We start from the raw sequence: 21,993 nt of genomic DNA, 5'->3' as shown, positions 1-21,993 counted from the left end.
CCCCCCCCTTAAACTGGCTTATATTTCACCTCTTTTCTATTTTTCCTTAGTTCTGTTGAAGAGTCATACGAACTCGAAACGTTAACTGTGTTCCTCTCCGCAGATGCTGTCAGACCTGCTGAGTTTTTCCAGGTATTTTTATTTTTGTTTTGGATTTCCAACATCCGCAGTTTTTTGCTTTTATCTTAGTGTTTAATTGACTGCCACTTCTCTTCAAGGAGTGCCTACCTTGAAGTATTGCTCTTCTCTCCAACAGGATTTCCACTTGTCTCTTTTGCCTTGTTCACCTTCATTGCTTTCCATTTCTCTCCTGGTGTTTGACAAGGTGGTTACTAAAACCCGCTTTCACAGCCGTATTTCCTTCCTCAGTGACTATCTCCGTCTCCAAATTACTCCACATGGATTTCAGCTGAAGTTCCATTCCTCATGTTTCAAACCCACCCAGGATTACAGGTATCTCCGGGACATACAACGCTCCTCGAACTGCTGTTCTCGTCACATCCTGAGATCTACACTCAGTGCCATGCGCCGCCATATGAACACACTCGACTTCGCCCTCCAGCAGCACCGCTGCACCCTATTTCTAAGCTGCCCGTGCCCCCAGTTTCATTTTATTCTTCGTCTCATCCGATGCCTCAACAAGAAACTTTGTCTCTTTCTTTCAGGTGCAAAGGAACACAAGCTCCAACAACTCATCGACACCAACACCCATCCAGGACCCTCCACCCCTGCCTGTCCCTCTGTCCCCATCCCATCTTCCAATCCCAGCCCCAGCCGTGTATTCACCATACCCCCTGACCTTCCCCTCTCCGATGCTGAACGTTCAGTGCTCAGCAAAGGACTCAGGTTCATACCCTTACGCCCTCACCTCAATGAATTTCGGACTCAGCACGATGCTGAACTCTTCTTCCGCCGTCTTCGTCTCCGTGCTCACTTCTTTGAGCAAGAGTCCTCTCCCCGTTCAACGGATCCTTTTACCCATCTCCAATATTCTCCCTGCACCCGGATCCCTCCCTCTGGATTCTTAACTTCTCCTGATCTTTTCATTGAGAACAATCGGCGTGACATTAGTCGTCTCAATTTCTCTGCTCCTCTCACCCATTCTAATCTGTCTCTCTCTGAACTTACTGCACTCCGTTCTCTCAGGTCCAACCCTGACATTGTCATCAAACCCGCTGACAAGGGTGGTGCTGTTGTTGTCTGGCGCACTGACCTTCTTCTCGCAGAGGCTGAGCATCAACTTGCAGACACTTCCTCCTAGCTCTACCTGGACCATGAAACCACCACTGAACATCAAGCCATTGTTTCCAGGACTGTTACTGACCTCATCTCCTCTGGAGATCTTCCTTCTACAGCTTCCAACCTCATAGTCTCCCAACTTCGGACAGCCTGCTTCTACATCCTACCCAAAATCCACAAACAGGACTGCCCCGGTAGACCGATCGTGTCAGGCTGTTCCTGCCCCACGGAACTCATTTCTTGCTATCTTGACTCCATTCTCTCTCCCCTTGTCCAGTCCCTTCCCACCTATATCCGTGATTCCTCTGACACCCCATATCATATCAACAATTTCCAGTTCCCTGGCCCCAATCGCTTCCTCTTCACCATGGACGTCCAATCCCTCTACACCTCCAACTCCCACTGGGATGGTCTGAGGACTCTCCGCTTCTTCCTCGAACAGAGGCCCGAACAATCCCCATCCACTACTACTCTCCTCTGTCTGGCTGAACTTGTTCTCACACTGAATAATTTCTCCTTAAACTCCTCTCACTTCCTCCAACTAAAAGGTGTGGCTATGGGTACCCGCATGGGCCCCAGTTATGCCTGTCTCTTTATGGGGTATGTGGAACATTCCTTGTACCAGTCCTACTCCGGCCCCCTCCCACAACTCTTTTTCCGTTACATCAATGACTGTTTCGGTGCTGCTTCATACTCTCATCTGGACCTGGAAAAATTTATTAATTTTGCTTCCAATTTCCACCCCTCCATCATTTTTACATGGTCCATCACTGACACTTCCCTTCCCTTCCTTGACCTCTCTGTCTCAATTTCTGGTGATAGACTGTCCACCAATATTCATTACAAGCCTACTGACTCCCACAGTTACCTCGACTGCAGCTCCTCACACCCTGCTTCCTGTAAGGACTCCATCCCATTCTCTCAGTTCCTTCACCTCCTTCGCATCTGTTCTGATGATGCCACTTTCAAAAACAGGTCCTCTGACATGTCCTCCTTCTTCCTTAACTGAGGTTTTCCACCCATGGTGGTTGACAGGGCCTTCAACCGTGTACAGCCCATCTCCCGTGCATCCGCCCTCACACCTTCATCTCCCTTCCAGAACCATGATAGGGTCCCCCTTGTCCTCACTTATCACCCCACCAGCCTCCGCATTCAAAGGATCATCCTCTGCCATTTCCGCAAAATCCAGCATGATGCCACCACCAAACACATCTTCCCTCTGGCGGCATTCCGCAGGGATCGTTCCCTCCGGGACGCCCTGATCCACTCCTCCATCACCCCCTACACCTCAACCCCCTCCCACGGCACCTTCCCATGCAACCGCAGAAGGTGCAACACCTGCTCCTTTACTTCCCCTCTCCTCACCGTCCAAGAGCCCAAACATTCCTTTCAAGTGAAGCAGCATTTCACTTGCACTTCCCTCAATTTAGTCTATTGCATTCGCTGCTCCCAATGCAGTTTCCTCTACATTGGAGAGACCAAACGCAAACTGGGTGACCGCTTTTGCGGAACACCTTTGGTCTGTCCGCAAGAATGACCCAGACCTCCCTGTCGCTTGCCATTTCAACACTCCACCCTGCTCTCATGCCCACATGTCCGTCCTTGGCCTGCTGCAATGTTCCAGTGAAGCTCAACGCAAACTGGAGGAACAGCACCTCATCTTCCGACTAGGCACTTTACAGCCCTCCGGACTGAATATTGAGTTCAATAATTTTAGATCATGAACTCTCTCCTCCATCCCCACCCCCTTACCGATCCCCCTTTTTTCCAATAATTTATATAGATTTTTCTTTTCCCACCTATTTCCATTATTTTTAAATGTATTTCCATCCATTGTTTTATCTCTACCTTTTACCCTATTTCGATCCTTCCCCCCACCCCACCCCCACAAGGGCTATCTGTACCCTGCTTGTTCTGCTTTCTATCCTTAATGTCACCTATTAGCACATTCCTTAGACAATATCACCACCTTCAACACCTCTTTGTCCTTTTGTCTATGACATCTTTTGGCAATCTCCACCTATCACTGGCCCTCTATCCAGCTCTACCTGTCCCACCCCCTCCATTAAACCAGCTTATATTTCACGTCTTTTCTATTTTTCCTTAGTTCTGTTGAAGAGTCATATGACTCAAAACGTTACCTGTGTTCCTCTCCATAGATGCTGTCAGACCTGCTGAGTTTTTCCAGGTATTTTTATTCTTCCTGTAGACATACTGTCCCTGAGTACACACACAGACAAACTGTCCCCATGTAGACACAGTGTCCTGACCCTTTGAGACACATTCATAATATCAAGGCTGGAGAAGACATTCTCAAAGGCAGAGTTTCGAGATTGACTTTAAAAATGAAAGAAGAGGCATGAAAAGTTTTGCATTTACATAGCATCCTTCACACCATCAGGATACCCCAAAACTTGTTCCAATTCAGTAAGTACTTTTAAAGTGTTATAATGCAGGACATTTAACAAGCCAATGTGCATACAGCAAGCTCCTACAAACAGTAATATGATAATGGAGTTTTAACCTGAACAGAAATCTTAGTAATGGCAATAGCTTAAGCCCTTTACATCCCCTCTGAATAAATTTCAAGCTTGGTAATGAGACAATGAGATCTTCTTCTCTCTAGAGTCTAGAACACAGTCTCAGGATGAGGGTTTGTTTATTTAGGGCTGAAATGAGGATAAATTTCTTCACCCAAAGGGTTGCAAATCTTTGGAATTCTCTACCCCAGAGAGTGCTCCATCACTGGCTATATTTAAGCCGGGATAGACAATTTTTTGGTGTCTCGGGGAATCAAGGGATATGGGGGAGCTCAGGGTGTGGGGAAGTGGGGTTTGAAGCCCAAATTAGCTTTGACCTTATTGGATGGCGAAGCAGGCTTGACAGGCCATATGATCTACCCCTGCTCCTACCTCCTGTCTTTTTGTGTTCTGTCACCTTTGCACCCATTTCATTGACCAGGAGTCTTCCCCCCAGATATGCCGTGCTGCCCCCTCTGTACAGGTGGTATATAGATTTGCATAACCCTGTCCAAGTGTAACACAAATATGGCTAAGACACGCAATTCATCACCTGGAGAGAGAAATCAAGGAACTGCCCTCTGTTCAACTGTCCTCTGTTCTGACCTTGTTGTTTCCCGGTGTTCTGTTGAACAGCATGAGCAGAACAGTACGTTTTAAAAACTGCAAGAAAGTTTCCTGAAGGTTCAGCTTTTTGCACCAGCTTTGCATCCAATTTACACCACTGTGAAATGTAATAAAATATCATCATCATCAGTAATCTATTGTGTGGAGGATGATTCTTCCTGGTGGCTGGCTGGCTGGATGTGAGATGTTAGTGTTGGTTGTGGGTTCGCAGTTGGCTTTTTTTGGAGATTTCACTTAATCACAGTAACTTTATAGTGCAGAAGGAGGCCATTTGGCCCAACAAGGCTGCAATGGCTCTCTGAAAGAGCTTTCCAATTACTCCCACTCCCCTGCCTTATCCCTGTAACTTCGCACATTCTCTCTTTTCAGGTAGCAATCCAATTCCCTTTTGAATACCTCGATCGAACCTGCTTCCACCACCATCTCAGGAAGTTCATTCCAGACTCCAACCACCCTCTGGGTGAAAAAAATTTTCCTCACATCATTTACTCCTTTTGACAATTATTTTGAATCTGTGCCCTTGAGTTCTTGATGCTGCTTTGAGTGGGAACAGCTCCTCACTATTTACTCTGTCCATATCCTTCAGGATCTTGAATATCTCTATCAAGTGTCCTCTCAGCCTTCTTTTCTCCCAGGAAAATAGACCCAACCTCTCCAATCTACCCTCATATCTACAGTTGTTCATCCCAGGAATCATTTTTGTGAATCTCCTCTGTACTCTTTCCAATGCTTTCACATCCTTCCTCAGGTTTGGCACCCAGAACTGGATGCAGTGCTCTAGATGAGGCCTAACTAGTGTTTTATACAAGTTCAGCATGACCTCCTTACTCTTGTACTCAATGCTTCTATTAACGAATCCTAAGATACTATATGCTTTATTAACTGCCCTGCCATCTTCAATGACCTATGTACATATATTCTGAGGTCCCTCTGATCCTGCACCTCCTTTGGAGGCTCTCCCTTTATTTTATACTGTCTCACCATATCTTTCCTGCCAAAATCAATCATCTCACATTTTTCTGCATTGAACTTCATCTGCCACTTGTCTGCCCAATCCACCAACATGTCCTTTTGAAGTTCAAGATTATCCCCATCACAAGTAACAACTGTAGTAATTATAATTTTAGAAATGTAGGGCTGTAGCTTTAAGAATAATCCTGTATTGTAAGATCAAATGATTTGTGTAAACCAATGTGTTAGCAGTGCAGGGAACCTCTACAGAAGGGAGCTCTTCTTTAGTTATGGAGTTTGATGCACATGTGTAGTTGCTGCTGCTGTCTTGTAAATATGGTTAAATGGTTTCACTAAGAAAGGTTGTCTGAAGCTCGACTCTATAATAAACTGGTGATGAGGATAAGTCAGGTTCGGTGCTGTATCTCACCCAGTGATTGTGAGTATCTAAGTTTGTCAAAAATGAAAGAAGATATACTCATCTGAAATGCCACAGTTTGGCAGAATCAATCCCTTTGAGCCAACCACAGATGATTGGGATCAATATATAGAATGTCTTGAGTTCTTCTTTCAAGCAAACAAAATCATGGGGAAGGAGAGCGATTCTCCTGAGTATTTGTTGGAGCAAGAACTACAGTTTAATTTGAAGCTTGATAGCCCCCATTGCCCCAGATTCAAAGACTTTTGGTGAACTAGTAGACTTCATTAAGATCTGCTGAAGGGTCATGAGGACTCGAAACGTCAACTCTTTTCTTCTCCGCTGATGCTGCCAGACCTGCTGAGTTTTTCCAAGTAATTCTGTTTTTGTTTTGGATTTCCAGCATCCGCAGTTTTTTGTTTTTATAGACTTCATTAAGTGACATTTTCAACCCAAGCCCTCAGTCACAGTGCAGAGGCTTAGGTTCAATTCACGAAACAGAGCCCCAGGGGAGATAATTACTACCTACATGGCAAAATTAAAACAACTAACAGACTATTGTGAATTCGGTGAAACCCTGAATGACATGCTCAGGGATCATTGAGTATGTAGTGTGCAGGAAGACACTATACAGTGAAGAATGCTGGCTGAAGTGAATCTTGATTTTAAGAAAGCTTTATAAATAGCGCTGGTGATGGAAAGCACTGTGAAGGATTCACAAGGGGCACAAAATGGTGCTGTTCTCCTAGTCGGGCGGGAACAGTCAGCCGAAAGTGGTGCGAAAAGCCGGCACTCCACCGCAAAGCGGGAAACAGCCCCTGCTAACTGAAAAATGAGAGGAAACCGCTTAGCAACTAAATCGAAAAATAACTGTCATCGACGTGGAAACAATCAATCATCTAGCAATTGGCAATTTTAAAAATAGTATAAAAACGAAAAAACTGTGGATGCTGGAAATCCAAAACAAAAACAGAATTACCTGGAAAAACTCAGCAGGTCTGGCAGCATCGGCGGAGAAGAAAAGAGTTGACGTTTCGAGTCCTCATGACCCTTCGACAGAACTTGAGTTCGAGTCCAAGAAAGAGTTGAAATATAAGCTGGTTTAAGGTGTGTGGGGGGGTGTGGAAAGAGAGACAGAGAGAGAAGTGGAGTGGGGGTGTGGTTGTAGGGACAAACAAGCAGTGATAGAAGCAGATCATCAAAAGATGTCAACAACAATAGAACAAAAGAACACATAGGTGTTAAAGTTGGTGATATTATCTAAACAAATGTGCTAATTAAGAATGGATGGTGGGGCACTCAAGGTATAGCTCTAGTGGGGGTGGGGAGAGCATAAAACATTTTAAGATATTTAAAAATAATGGAAATAGGTGGGAAAAGAAAAATCTATATAATTTATTGGAAAAAAAAGGAAGGGGGAAACAGAAAGGGGGTGGGGATGGGGGAGGGAGCTCACGACCTAAAGTTGTTGAATTCAATATTCAGTCCGGAAGGCTGTAAAGTGCCTAGTCGGAAGATGAGGTGTTGTTCCTCCAGTTTGCGTTGGGCTTCACTGGAACAATGCAGCAAGCCAAGGACAGACATGTGGGCAAGAGAGCAGGGTGGAGTGTTAAAATGGCAAGCGACAGGGAGGTTTGGGTCATTCTTGCGGACAGACCACAGGTGTTCTGCAAAGCAGTTGCCCAGTTTACGTTTGGTCTCTCCAATGTCGAGGAGACCACATTGGGAGAAACGAATGCAGTAGACTAAGTTGGGGGAAATGCAAGTGAAAGGCTGCTTCACTTGAAAGGAGTGTTTGGGCCCTTGGACGGTGAGGAGAGAGGAAGTGAAGGGGCAGGTGTTGCATCTTTTGCGTGGGCATGGGGTGGTGCCATAGGAGGGGGTTGAGGATTAGGGGGTGATGGAGGAGAGGACCAGGGTGTCCCGGAGGGAGCGATCCCTACGGAATGCTGATAGGGGGCTGAAGGGAAGATGTGTTTGGTGGTGGCATCATGCTGGAGTTGGCGGAAATGGCGGAGGATGATCCTTTGAATGCGGAGGCTGGTGGGGTGATAAGTGAGGGCAAGGGGGACCCTATCATGTTTCTGGGAGGGAGAAGGCGTGAGGGTGGATGCGCGGGAGATGGGCCGGACACGGTTGAGGGCCCTGTCAACGACCGTGGGTGGAAAACCTCGGTTAAGGAAGAAGGAGGACATGTCAGAGGAACTGTTTTTGAAGGTGGCATCATCGGAACAGATGCGATGGAGGCGAAGGAACTGAGAGAATGGGATGGAGTCCTTACAGGAAGCGGGGTGTGAGGAGCTGTAGTCGAGGTAACTGTGGGAGTCAGTAAGCTTGTAATGGATATTGGTGGACAGTCTATCACCAGAGATTGAGACAGAGAGGTCAAGGAAGGGAAGGGAAGTGTCAGAGATGGACCACGTGAAAATGATGGAGGGGTGGAGATTGGAAGCAAAATTAATAAATTTTTCCAAGTCCCGATGAGAGCATGAAGCGGCACCGAAGTAATCATCGATGTACCGGAGAAAGAGTTGTGGAAGGGGGCCGGAGTAGGACTGGAACAAGGAATGTTCTACATACCCCATAAAGAGACAGGCATAGCTGGGGCCCATGCGGGTACCCATAGCCACACCTTTTATTTGGAGGAAGTGAGAGGAGTTGAAGGAGAAATTGTTCTGCGTGAGAACAAGTTCAGCCAGACGAAGGAGAGTAGTGGTGGATGGGGATTGTTCGGGCCTCTGTTCGAGGAAGAAGCTAAGGGCCCTCAGACCATCCTGGTGGGGGATGGAGGTGTAGAGGGATTGGACGTCCATGGTGAAGAGGAAGCAGTTGGGGCCAGGGAACTGGAAATTGTTGATGTGACGTAAGGTGTCAGAGGAATCACGGATGTAGGTGGGAAGGGACTGGACAAGGGGAGAGAGAAGGGAGTCAAGATAACGAGAAATAAGTTCTGTGGGGCAGGAGCAAGCTGAGACGATCGGTCTACCGGGGCAGTTCTGTTTGTGGATTTTGGGTAGGAGATAGAAGCGGGCCGTCCGAGGTTGGGCGACTATGAGGTTGGAAGCTGTGGGAGGAAGATCCCCAGAGGAGATGAGGTCAGTGACAGTCCTGGAAACAATGGCTTAATGTTCAGTGGTGGGGTCATGGTCCAGGGAGAGGTAGGAGGAAGTGTCTGCGAGTTGACGCTCAGCCTTCGCGAGGTAGAGGTCAGTGCGCCAGACAACAACAGCACCACCCTTGTCAGCGGGTTTGATGACAATGTCAGGGTTGGACCTGAGAGAATGGAGTGCAGTAAGTTCAGAGAGAGACAGGTTAGAATGGGTGAGAGGAGCAGAGAAATTGAGACGACTAATGTCACACCAACAGTTCTCAATGAAAAGATCAAGAGAAGGTAAGAATCCAGAGGGAGGGGTCCAGGTGGAGGGAGAATATAGGAGATGGGTAAAAGGATCCGTTGAACTGGGAGAGGACTCCTGCCCAAAGAATATTTCAACTCTTTCTTGGACCCGAACTCATGTTCTGTCGAAGGGTCATGAGGACTCGAAACGTCAACTCTTTTCTTCTCTGCTGATGCTGCCAGACCTGCTGAGTTTTTCCAGGTAATTCTGTTTTTGTTTTTGTTTAAAAATAGTATGTTATTTTTGTCAGGGAAGTGGACACATAGTGAGACAGCGAGGTTTAAACAGGCCTCCAAACAACAAAGACCAATGAAGTCTATAGTGTTGAAGATTCAGAAACAACCAATTCTGACATTTATTCAATATTCAGCATGAGAATTGGGAAGACAGAGCCGATATTTGTTACAATGCAAGTGAATGGCAAACCGTTAAAAATGGAAGTAGGCACTGGTGTTTCTACTACTGTAATAGGAGAACACACTTTCAGATATTTAGATAAAGGTGATCAACAATTAAATTTGGAACAAACATCTGCCAAGTTGAAAATGCACAAAAACAAAGAAATCCAAGTAAAAGATATCACCAGAGCAACTGTTCATTATAGACACCAATCGGCACAGCTACCAGTGATGGTGGTAGAAGGTGAAGGGCCAAACCTTCTAGGCTGTAATTGGTTTAAAGAGATTAAATTAAACTGGTCCGAAATCTTATAGTTGCGAGTAAGTGGACTACCAGAGTTGCTAAAAAAAATCACACCATCTCAAGGATGAGGCAGGAGCACCCCTTAGGTTAGGCAGAACCTTAGAGTTAGTCAGTGGTCCGGGATAGGAGGGCGGGACTGTGAGTCGGGCAGGTAAGGGGAACCAGCATGAAGTGATGGAGGAGCCTCAGCCCCTGACTTTGTTCAACAGATACGACAAGGTGCTTACTCCCTGTGTGGATGAGCAGAAAGACTGCAAGGTGGATGAGCAGATTGGCCATGACATCACAGTGAAAGATACCAGTCAAATAGCGGGGAGCGAGGAGGAATGTGGTAATGACAGGAGACAGTATAATCAGGGGAATAGACAATGTTCTCTGCAGCCACGGCCAGCAAGTGATAGACAAAGCTAAATGATCCCACAACCAATGGACCAGATCTAAGCTTGCAGTCCTGCCACATCCAATCGTGAATGGTGGTGGACAATTAAACAATTCACTGGAGGAGGAGGCTCCACAATTGTCCCCATCTTCATTGATGGAGGAGCCCAGCACTGCAATGCAGAAGAAGCATTCGCAACAATCTTCAGCCAGAAGTGCCGAGTGGATGAACCATCTCAGCCTCCTCCTCCATCACAGATGCCAGTCTTCAGCCAATCGGATTCACTCCACATGATATCAAGAAATAGCTAAAGGCACTGGATACTGCAAATACTATTGGCCCTGACAACATTCCAGCAATAGTATCTGTGCTTCAGAACTTGCCGTGCCCCTAGCCAAGCTGTTCCAGTACAACTTCAACACTGGCATCTACCTGGCTATGTGGAAAATTGCCCAGGTATGTCCTGTACACAAAAAGCAGGACAAATCCAACCCAGCCAATTACCACCCCACCAGTCTACTCTCCATCATCAGTAAAGTGATGGAAGGGGTCATCAACAGTGCTGTCAAGCTGCACTTGCTTAGCAATAACCTGCTCACTGATGCCCAGTTTAGGCATCTGCCAGGGCCACCCAGCTCCTGACCTCATTACAGCCTTGGTTCAAACATGGACAAAAGAGCTGAACTCCAGAGGTGAGGTGAGACTGCCCTTGACATCAAGGCAGCATTTGACCGAGTGTGGCATCAAGAAGCCCTAGCAAAATTGGAGTCAATGGGAATCAGGGGGTAAACTCCCCGCTGGTTGGAGTCATGCCTAACACAAAGGAAGATGGTTGTGATTGTTGGAGGTTAGTCATCTCAGCTCCAGGACATCACTGCAGGAGTTCCTCAGGGTAGTGTCCTCAACCCAACCATCTTCAGCTGCTTCAGTGACCTTCCTTCCATCATAGGGTCAGAAGTGGGGATGTTCACTGATGATTGCACAATGTTCAGCACCAGTCACGTCTCCTCAGATACTGAAGCAGTCCATGTCCATATGCAGCAAGACCTGGATAATATCCAGGCTTGGGGCTGACAAGTGGCAAGTAACATTCACACCACACAAGTGTCAGGCAATGACCATCTCCAACAAGAGAGAATCCAACCATTGCCCCTTGATGTTCAATAGCATTACCATCACTAAATCCCCCACTCAACACCCTGGGAGTTACCATTGACCAGAAACTGAACTGGCCTAGCCACATAAATACTGTGGCTACAAGAGCAGTTCAGAGGCTAGGAATTGTGAGAAGAGTAACTCGCCTCCTGACTCCCCAAAGCCTGTCTGCAATCTACAAGGCACAAGTCAGGAGTGTGATGGAATACTCCCCGCTTGGATGAGTGCAGCTCCTACAACACTGAAGAAGCTTGACACTTTCCAGGACAGAGCAGCCTGATTGATTGGCACCCCATCCACAAACATTCACTCCCTCCACCACTGACACACAGTGGCAGCAGTGTGTACCATCTACAAGATGCACTGCAGGAATTCACCAAGGCTCCTTTGACAGCATCATCCAAACCCACAGCTGCTACCATCTAGAAGGACAAAGACAGCAGATAAATGGGAACCACCACCTGGAAGTTCCCCTTCAAGTCACTCACCATCCTGACTTGGAAACTCATCACCGTTCCTTCACTGTTGCTGGGTCAAAATCCTGGAACTCCCTCCCTAACAGCACTATGGGTGTACCTACACCACATGGACTGCAGTGGTTCAAGGTGGCACCTTCTCAAGGGCAACTAGGGATGGGCAATAAATGCTGGCCCAGCCAGCGAAGCCCACATCCCATGAATGAATAAAAATAACACACGCCCAACCCTTACACACCCCTTACACCTCCTCCTTATGCATCTGTCCGTTATGCATACATCCCTTACACATCCACCCGTTACACACCCCCTCCTTACACAGGTCCCTTACGCACCCGTCCCTTACGCTCCCCTCCTTACACAACCACCCTTTTTACAACCCTGCCCTTCACACACCTGCCCCTTACACACCCATCTGTAACACACCCACACTTACAGACCCCTCCCATTACACCCTCACCTCCTGCACACCCCACCCCCTTACATACCCCATCCCCTTACACACCCACCCCTTACACACCTGCCCCTTACACACCCACCCCTTACACACCCACCCCTTACACATCAGCCACCTGTTCAACAATCTGGTCAATTATCATTTCTGTTGATCTGAGGTGTTTGATCCACAATCTCCTGTTTCCTGTCACGGCTGAATGTTAAAATTAACCGAGTTGTCAGGGATACAGTTACAACTTTCCCAGCTAGGAACAGAATTCGGGGCTCAAAACATATCTTGGTCGTCCTGGTTTCCATGGCTCAGTTTTACGCACAGCAGTGCACTAACTAATGGAGCCAGGATTAAGGTGTGTCTATCAATGGGTGTATGCAAGACATTAAAACATTTAATTGTGCACCATGTCTGCCCGAGTACAATATCCAGTGGACTAAGCTCAGGTGACTTACAGTTCTACATTTTTAACAGAGTTAGCCCAACAAGAATGATGCTAACTAAAATTTACATTAATTTCTGTAAAACTAGCCTCAATAAACCATGGTCAGAAGACTTAATAAAGAAATGAGGTTAAGGGGGGGAAAAGGAAAATAGTGAAATGCAACTTGAGCGTATTTTAGCTGCTCGCTCAACCTTCTAGCACAGCTCACCATTAAGTGACTGGCTGTTATCTGATTGTCACTGGGTGGCACCCGAAGTGTGGTATGATGTGATTAATATGCGGCCTCCTTCAGGCTTCTGTGATGCCAGGAGCCTGTGTCTGTCCACAAGGCTGGGCTGCTTTGAGCTGTCACCGGCTCCAAGTTCCTTCCTGCCCACCCACTGCACATTCCCCGCAAGGTGCCTTCTGTCTGTCAGCCTGAGACTCACTGTGCTGGTGAGAGGGTGTAAGAGCCCATGGTGTTAGAGGCAAGGTACTAGCATGGATAGAAGATTGGCTGTCTGGCAGGAGGCAGGGAGTGGGGATAAGAGGATCCTTCTCAGGATGGCAGCCGGTGACTATTGGAGTTCCGCAGAGGTCAGTGTTGGGACCACAACTTTTCACTTTATACATTAATGATCTAGATGAAGGAACTGAGGGCATCCTGGCTAAGTTTCCAGATGATACAAAGATAGGTGGAGGGACAGGTAGTATTGAGGAGGTGGGGAGGCTGCAGAAGGATTTGGACAGGTTAGGAGAATGGGCAAAGAAGTGGCAGATGGAATACAATGTGGGCAAGTGTGAGGTCATGCACTTTGGTAGGAAGAATAGAGGCATAGACCATTTTCTAAATGGGGAGAGAATTCAGAAATCTGGAGTGCAAAGGGACTTGGGAGTCCTAGTCCAGGATTCTCTTAAGGTTAACTTGCAGGTTGAGTCAGTAATTAGGAAGGCAAATGCAATGTTGGCATTTATTTCGAGAGGACTAGAATATAAAAGCAAGGATGTGCTGCTGAAGCTTTATAAGGGTCTGGTCAGATCACATTTAGAATATTGTGAGCAATTTTGGGCCCCGTATCTCAGGAAGGATGTGCTGGCCCTGGAGAGGGTCCAGAGGAGGTTCACGAGAATGATCCCAGGAATGAAAGGCTTAATATATGAGAAACGTTTGAGAACTCTGGGTCTATACTCAACGGAGTTTAGAAGGATGAGGGAGGATCTGACTGAAACTTACAGAATACTGAAAGGCCTGGATAGAGTGGACGTGGGGAAGATGTTTCCATTAGTAGGAGAGACTAGGACCCGAGGGCACAGCCTCAGAGTAAAGGGAAGACCTTTTAGAACAGAGATGAGGGGAAACTTCTTTAGCCAGAGAGTGGTGAATCTATGGAATTCATTGCCACAGAAGGCTGTGGAGGCCAGGTCATTGAGTGTATTTAAAACCAAGATAGGTAGGTTCTTGATTGGTAAGGGGATCAAGGTTATGGGGAGAAGGCGGGAGAATGGGGTTGAGAAACTTATCAGCCATGATTGAATAGCGGAGCAGACTCGATGGGCTGAATGGCCTAATTTCTGCTCCTATGTCTTATGGTCTAACACTGATTCACCAGAATCATACTGGGACTTATAAGGTTGAATTATAAGGACAGGGTGCATAAACTTGGCACATATTCTCATTTGTATGTAAGATTGAGGGGTGATTTGATGAGTGTTTAAAATGTTAGAGGGTTTCAATAGAGCAGATTTTTAAAAATTCTTTCATGGGATGTTGTTGAGCATTTGTTGCTCATCACTAATTGCCTTTGAACCGAGCACCATTGCTGTGGGTTTGGAGTCACATGTAGGCCAGACCAGGTAAGGATGGCAAATTTCCTTCCCTGAAGGATATTTAAGTGAACCAGATGGATTTTTACAACAATTGACAATGGTATCAAAGTCCCTATTACTGAGACTAGCTTTTGATTCCAGTTTTATTAATTGAATTTAAATTCCACCAGCTGCCATTGTGGGATTTGAACCCATGTCCTCAGTTGGAGTTTTCAAAACTGAGATTGATAGATTACTGTGTTAGATTTCGGGTATCAAGGGATACAGAACAAAAACAGATAAATAGTGATGACCTGAAGCAGACTCAAAGAGCCGAATAGCTCCTTCCTGTTCTTATTTCCCTATCTGTTTTAATTTTATTAATTTCCCACTGGTAACAAAAAATGTCATTAAGGAAGAATCCTTTGGGAATTTCCATGCTCATTCCGATCACCAAACTTGGTGTTTGTAATTGACAGATCTGAAAGATCTTGTCACTGGCTGATGGTGCTCTGTCCTAACAGTTGGATTGAAAGCTATTTCACACATCCCTTTTCACCCAGGTTAATGACCCAGAATTTGCTGGAGTTGCTATCTCATGAGTTGGATACTTTCCCTCACCATTCAGCTCAATGAACATTAAATTCTGCAGCTCATTGACAGTGAGCTGAAAAGGGAGAGTGAGAACACAGGAGCATTCTGCGACATCAGAAAATGACTGAGGAAACACTTACAATGGAAGCAGTTCAGAGAAGGTTCACTCAGCTGATTTCTGGGGTGAAGAGGTTGTCTTATGAAGAAAAGACTGGGTCTATACTCATTGGAGTTTAGAATGAGAGGTGATCTCATTGAAACATCCAAGATGCTGAGGGGGCTTGACAGGGTAGATGTTGAGATATTATTACCCAATAGGGGTGGGGAGGGGGGTGGGGGGGGGGGGGGGGGGTGGGAGAGGGGGCAGGGTCAGAATTTCAGAATAAGTGGCCTCCCATTAAAGACAGAGATTCTTCTGTCAGAGGATCAATGGAATTCTCTACCCCAGACAGCAGTGGAGGCTGGGTCATTGAATATATTGAAGGCTAAAATAGACAGATTTTTGATCCAGGAGTCAAACGTAATAGCGTACAGACAGGAAAGTAGAGTTGAGGCCAGAGTCAGATCAGCCATGACCTTATTGAATGGGAAAGCAGGCCTCAGCAGCGGAATGGCCTACTCCTATTTCTCATGGGACCAACAGGCTATCTCTAACCAATGAGATTTAGGGATTGAAAAAGAATCAGAGAAATGATAAAGAAGGAAGCGGAGGCAATAGTCAAATAGAAAAGAGAAACAGAGAGAGGAAATGGATTCAAAGAGAAAGGCAGGAGAAGGAGAGAGAGAGAGAAATAAAACAAAGGAAGGGTTGAAATGTTTTAAAATTTTAAAAGCTTCTCCTGTGGTGTGTGAGGTTTGATAATTTTAACTTGCTTTTCTGGGCCAGAGAATGCAGATCCCACCATCCAAATGATCCTGATGTCATTAACGACCATGGCTGCCTTCCTGTGACGAGTTTTAATTTGTATTTATGTCATGAATCCACAAGTTTACTTCAAGTCAGGAGGAGATGGAGAGTGAGACCTGTTTTTTTTTCCCCAAGAAAACTCTTGTTGGAATGGCAGAGGTTATCATTTCCAACTCAGCACTTCTTCCCCACAAATTGCTGGGCTTTTGTTTTATAAAACAAAAACAGAATTACCTGGAAAAACTCAGCAGGTCTGGCAGCATCGGCGGAGAAGAAAAGAGTTGACGTTTCGAGTCCTCATGACCCTTCGACAGAACTTGAGTTCGAGTCCAAGAAAGAGTTGAAATATAAGCTGGTTTAAGGTGTGTGTGTGGGGGGCGGAGAGATAGAGAGAGAGAGAGGTGGAGGGGGGGGGGTGTGGTTGTAGGGACAAACAAGCAGTGATAGAAGCAGATCATCAAAAGATGTCAATGACAATAGTACAATAGAACACATAGGTGTTAAAGTTAAAGTTGGTGATATTATCTAAACGAATGTGCTAATTAAGAATGGATGGTAGGGCACTCAAGGTATAGCTCTAGTGGGGTTTTTTTTAAATAATGGAAATAGGTGGGAAAAGGAAAATCTTTATAATTTATTGGAAAAAAAAGGAAGGGGGAAACAGAAAGGGGATGGGGATGGGGGAGGGAGCTCACGACCTAAAGTTGTTGAATTCAGTATTCAGTCCGGAAGGCTGTAAAGTGCCTAGTCGGAAGATGAGGTGTTGTTCCTCCAGTTTGCGTTGGGCTTCACTGGAACAATGCAGCAAGCCAAGGACAGACATGTGGGCATGAGAGCAGGGTGGAGTGTTAAAATGGCAAGCGACAGGGAGGTTTGGGTCATTCTTGCGGACAGACCGCAGGTGTTCTGCAAAGCGGTCGCCCAGTTTATGTTTGGTCTCTCCAATGTAGAGGAGACCACATTGGGAGCAACGAATGCAGTAGACTAAGTTAGGGGAAATGCAAGTGAAATGCTGCTTCACTTGAAAGGAGTGTTTGGGTCCTTGGACGGTGAGGAGAGAGGAAGTGAAGGGGCAGGTGTTGCATCTTTTGCGTGGGCATGGGGTGGTGCCATAGGAGGGGGTTGAGGAGTAGGGGGTGATGGAGGAGAGGACCAGGGTGTCCCGGAGGGAGCGATCCCTACGGAATGCCAATAAGGGGGGTGAAGGGAAGATGTGTTTGGTGGTGGCATCATGCTGGAGTTGGCGGAAATGGCAGAGGATGATCCTTTGAATGCGGAGGCTGGTAGGGTGATAAGTGAGGGCAAGGGGGACCCTATCATGTTTCTGGGAGGGAGGAGAAGGCGTGAGGGCGGATGCGCGGGAGATGGGCCAGACACGGTTGAGGGCCCTGTCAACGACCGTGGGTGGAAAACCTCGGTTAAGGAAGAAGGAGGACATGTCAGAGGAACTGTTTTTGAATGTAGCATCATCGGAACAGATGCGACGGAGGCGAAGGAACTGAGAGAATGGGATGGAGTCCTTACAGGAAGCGGGGTGTGAGGAGCTGTAGTCGAGATAGCTGTGGGAGTCGGTGGGTTTGTAATGGATATTGGTGGACAGTCTATCACCAGAGATTGAGGAAGGGAAGGGAAGTGTCAGAGATGGACCACGTGAAAATGATGGAGGGGTGGAGATTGGAAGCAAAATTAATAAATTTTTCCAAGTCCCGACGAGAGCATGAAGCGGCACCAAAGTAATCATCAATGTACCGGAGAAAGAGTTGTGGAAGGGGGCCGGAGTAGGACTGCAACAAGGAATGTTCCACATACCCCATAAAGAGACAGGCATAGCTGGGGCCTGTTTTATACCATGACCCTGTGAGGTAAGCAATGTCAGTTTTTATTTTTAATAAAAACAGTAAAGTTGCTTTGCTAAGTTAGAAAGTGATAAAATGTTCCTTCGTGTTCTCTTGATTGGCCTGAACAGGTTCATCACACACACCCACAGCAACAGCACTGACTCCTGCACTCAGGAGTAGGCTCAGGTTTGGTGAATTTAACACTCATCACAACAACTTAAGTCAGAATGGGTTTGTATTAATTTAAAAAAAATAGCATTTTTTTTTAAAAAAAAGCAGAGCTAGATACATTTCCCATTGCACCTACAGCGGCAAGATAGTGGCTAAAGACAACTGGCAAACTCCCAAAACAGAGCCCCTCTTCATCCGGGAGGCTTTATTAATGACTTTAATTTTTTAAGAGCTTGGAATGCAATTGGTCCCCAGTGATTCCGAAGAAGGAGAAATCTTGGTTGAAGATCGGGTTCCTGCTCCGCTGCTTCTGGCTTTTCCCCGGGTCCAGCTGCAGAGACAGGCAGCAGCTGACGCCTCGACAATCGGCGAACCGCCCGTACAGACCCTCCACACTGAGCAGCCGGAGACAAACCCGCTGCCTCTGGCCGCAGAACTCGGCTCGGAGCCGGGGGAGCCGCTGACCCCCGGGTTCGGGGGGTGGGGAGGGGGAGGAGTGGGGGGGAGAGGCGTGGGCAAGGGGTGGACGCCCCGCTGGCCGGTCCCCGCTGCGACAGGCTGGCCGAGGAAGAGAGACTCCTTCCTCCGGGTGTGGGGGCTCTCCAGCAGCCTGCAGAAACCGTAAGGGGTGCGAGCCCGGGGGAAATGGGGCAGCGACAGGGCCGCCCGGGACCTGGGGTCCCAATCCGTGCCGTCTCCGCCCGTGCGCCCGTCCCGCAGGGCGGCCTCCCCGCCCGCTCGGTGCTGAGCCGCCCCCGCTTTCCGCTGGGGGGTGAATCTTGGCGGGATGAAAAATTCAGGGACGCGGTCGGGGGTCAAGACGTTGACATAAAACATGGTCTTTCAGTGGGGGGTCGAGTCAGGACTCCGGGCTGGAGGGTAAACAGCTTCCCCCCACCACCTCCACCAGGGTAAAGGTCTCGCTGGAAGGGTGACTGTCAACCTGCAAACAGGAGGAAATTGCAGGTTATTTTGACGGAAGGACCCAGTGATTCCTCCCACCCCCCCCCCCAAAACACACCTACAACACCCCACATCTACACCCCCATCCCCTAAACACCTACATCCCCCCCAACATATCTACACCCCCCCCCCCAAAACACACCTACAACCCCCATCCCCCAAACACACCTACAACCCCCCACCCACAACCCCCACCCATCCCCCAAACACCTACAATGATGCAGACCCCTCTATCGGACAACCTGCATTAGAAACACGTCTGCTGTGCGGCTCTCACTGCATGCACTGCTACTCTCCTGTCACATATCACTTTCTAAGTGAAAAAAAGCTGCTATAGCTTTTATTAGTTCAAGGAATAATGGGTTGTATGAAGAGCTCCTTCCCACCAGCTACCTGTATTACAGAGCACAATACAGCCTGGTCACTCAGTATGAGGATGGTCACTCAGTGGGACTTACAGACCAGGTTGTCCAGTCATACAAACAGAAGGTGCTAGAAATTCTGAGCAGGTCAGAGAGTATCCGTGAAGAGTGTTAATGTTTCAGTAGTTGACTTTTTGTCAGAATTGGAAAAGGTTAATGATCTAACAGGTTTTAAACAAGTGCAGGGCAGGTAAAGTGGGGTGGGCTGACAAAACAGAATGCCTGTGATAAGGTGGAAGGCAGCAGAGTTTAAATGGCAAAAGGATGAGCCTAGATTAGAGGAGATGAAAAGCAGAATCATCAACAGCTGCCACCCGCCCCCCCAAAAAAATGTTCAAAGGATTCCCTCCTGGAGGAGAGGAACCTCAATCCCATCCATTGCATTGCCCACATTCCTACTCTCACCACTTCCCCTCCTTCCCAGGCCACATCAGGGTTCCTCATGTTCCACTAAACTCCATATGTAATGGATCACCTGCCACCTTCAGTGTAATGCTGCCGCCAAACAAGTCTTCACCTCCCATTCCCTTTCAGTATTCCTTTTCAAAAAAACTCATGGAATCCCTCTGTTCAATCCACAAGCATGACCGAGCTTCCAATCATCTGTCATTTTAATTCTGTACCTTGCTCCCACTGACCTCTCTGTCCTTGACCTGCTACACCCATTCCAATAAAGCTCAGCTTAAGCTTGAGCCTTCTGGACTCAACACTCGAGTTCATAAATTTCAGACCATAATTTCTGCTCCCATTTTTCCCAATGGCGGCTGTTGGTGATGATTCTGTTATTTCTCATTAGCACCTCCTCCAGATTGATATTTTGTTTCTTTACTTGTCCCATTTTTTTTAGTCTTCATCATCTGTTTTGTCTTCACTCACTTCTGCCCTCCACCCTATTTCAGACATCCCCTTTTGTTCTCCCCCGGCCTCCCTATTTGCTTAAAGCCTGTTACATCTCAAACTTTTTCTAGATTTGATTGAAGGTTATTGATCATAATGTTAACTGTATTTCTTTCTCCACAGGTGCTGTCTGGCCTGCTGAGCATTCTCTTTTTATTTCAGATTTCCAGTATCTGCAGTATTTTGCTTTTTCACTTTCAGTGCAAGGGTGTCCAGGCTTCTGATCACTCACTCAGAGCAACATGCTCCAGAATTTTGGTCATACTGTAGAATATTGTCCAACGTACACATCATTCAGCAAGTCACATCATGTGTGCAGCTCAGAAGGAAGTTGCACATGAGCTTCCTCCCACATCATATCTAACCCCATCAGCTTATCTGTCTGTCCCTCTCCCCCTTATCTAGCTTCCCTCTAAATGCATTAACACTATTTGCCTCAACTATTCTCGATGGTAGCAAGTTCCACATTGTCACTTCTCTTTGCTAAAAAAAGCTACTCTTGAATTCCAGATTGGGATTTTCTTCTCTTTATGGTCCTAGTTTTTGAATGACAAATGGAAACCACTTCTCTACACCTACTCTGTCAAACCCTTTCACTATTTTCAAGGTCTCTTCCTGGTCACCCCTTAGCTTTCTCTTTTTGACAGAAAGGAGTCCCAGCCTTTCCAATAGTGTAAAACAAAGGATTCACAAGGATGATACCAGAACAAAGAGGCTTTAACTTTCTCCAGTGCTTCTATGTTCTTTTTTATAATACAGATACCCAGATTGTTCACTATACTCAATGTGTGATCCAACCAAGGTTGAATATAAATTAAACCTGGCTTTTCAATTCCATCCTTTGGAAGAAACTCCAGTGTTTGCATTTCTTGTTTTTTTTCTTAAAAAGGCCTTATTAACCTGCTTCAAATAATTTATGTTACCTGTACCACAGATCCCTTTGCTCCTCTATCCATTTAGACTTTATCCAAGCAATACTGTTTCTGCCAAAATACACCACCTCACATTTATCCAAAACTAATTTAGTAATTAATGCCCATTCTATAGATTTATTAATGATTTCCTGCATTTTGTCACAATCTTCCTTTGCATTATCCACAACCCCAATTCAATGCCATTTGCAAATTTAGTCCTCTGATCAGTCAGGGTATTACCCCCAGACTCCTGGCCATTCAGTGCCACAAGCTCCACTCTCGTACTCACTCAGTGGATTATTTTCCAGCCTCCAGGTCACTCTGTGCACTGTTGTTCAGCCTCTTGGTCACTCTGTGCACTGTTGTTCAGCCTCTTGGTCACTCTGTGCACTTTTGTTCATCCTCTTGGTCACTCTGCCATATATTGTTTTTATAGACCAATCGATGATTCACCGCAGGTGCTCAACCGATTGGTCACACTCATTTGCAAGCTTAACCAATCAAACTGGAAATTCTGGCTTAATTTCTTTCTGACCAATTGTATCGGGCCAGCAGATTCACCAGATGGAAACAACCGCTTGCTCGGCAGATTTAAATAAAAATTACAAATTCTGTAAATTCTGGGAACGTGAGTTCCACCGAGCAGTTATCGCCAAAGCACGGATGACGATTGAGTTGCTGAGTGTTGGTACTGTATTGAGTTTGTTTTCGCTGTCTGTGCAGCGTGCCACAGCCTGGGGGGTGG

The 21,993-nt window shown here is 46.6% G+C and overlaps 1 protein-coding gene across 1 annotated transcript; it reads right to left on the bottom strand.

Annotated features, from left to right (window-relative positions):
• Positions 1-18,184: 18,184 nt before the first annotated feature.
• LOC121274137 (C2 calcium-dependent domain-containing protein 4A-like) lies at positions 18,185-21,651 on the bottom strand. Its single transcript, XM_041181308.1, is given in 4 exon segments — positions 18,185-18,277; positions 18,279-18,476; positions 18,518-18,995; positions 21,538-21,651. Coding segments are annotated over 3 exon segments (663 nt in total). The 5' UTR covers positions 18,890-18,995; positions 21,538-21,651.
• Positions 21,652-21,993: the final 342 nt, after the last annotated feature.

This window comes from Carcharodon carcharias, assembly GCF_017639515.1.
Source record: "Carcharodon carcharias isolate sCarCar2 chromosome 32 unlocalized genomic scaffold, sCarCar2.pri SUPER_32_unloc_1, whole genome shotgun sequence".
Lineage (NCBI taxonomy): Eukaryota > Metazoa > Chordata > Chondrichthyes > Lamniformes > Lamnidae > Carcharodon > Carcharodon carcharias.
This window is presented reverse-complemented; position numbering and strand designations above follow the sequence as displayed.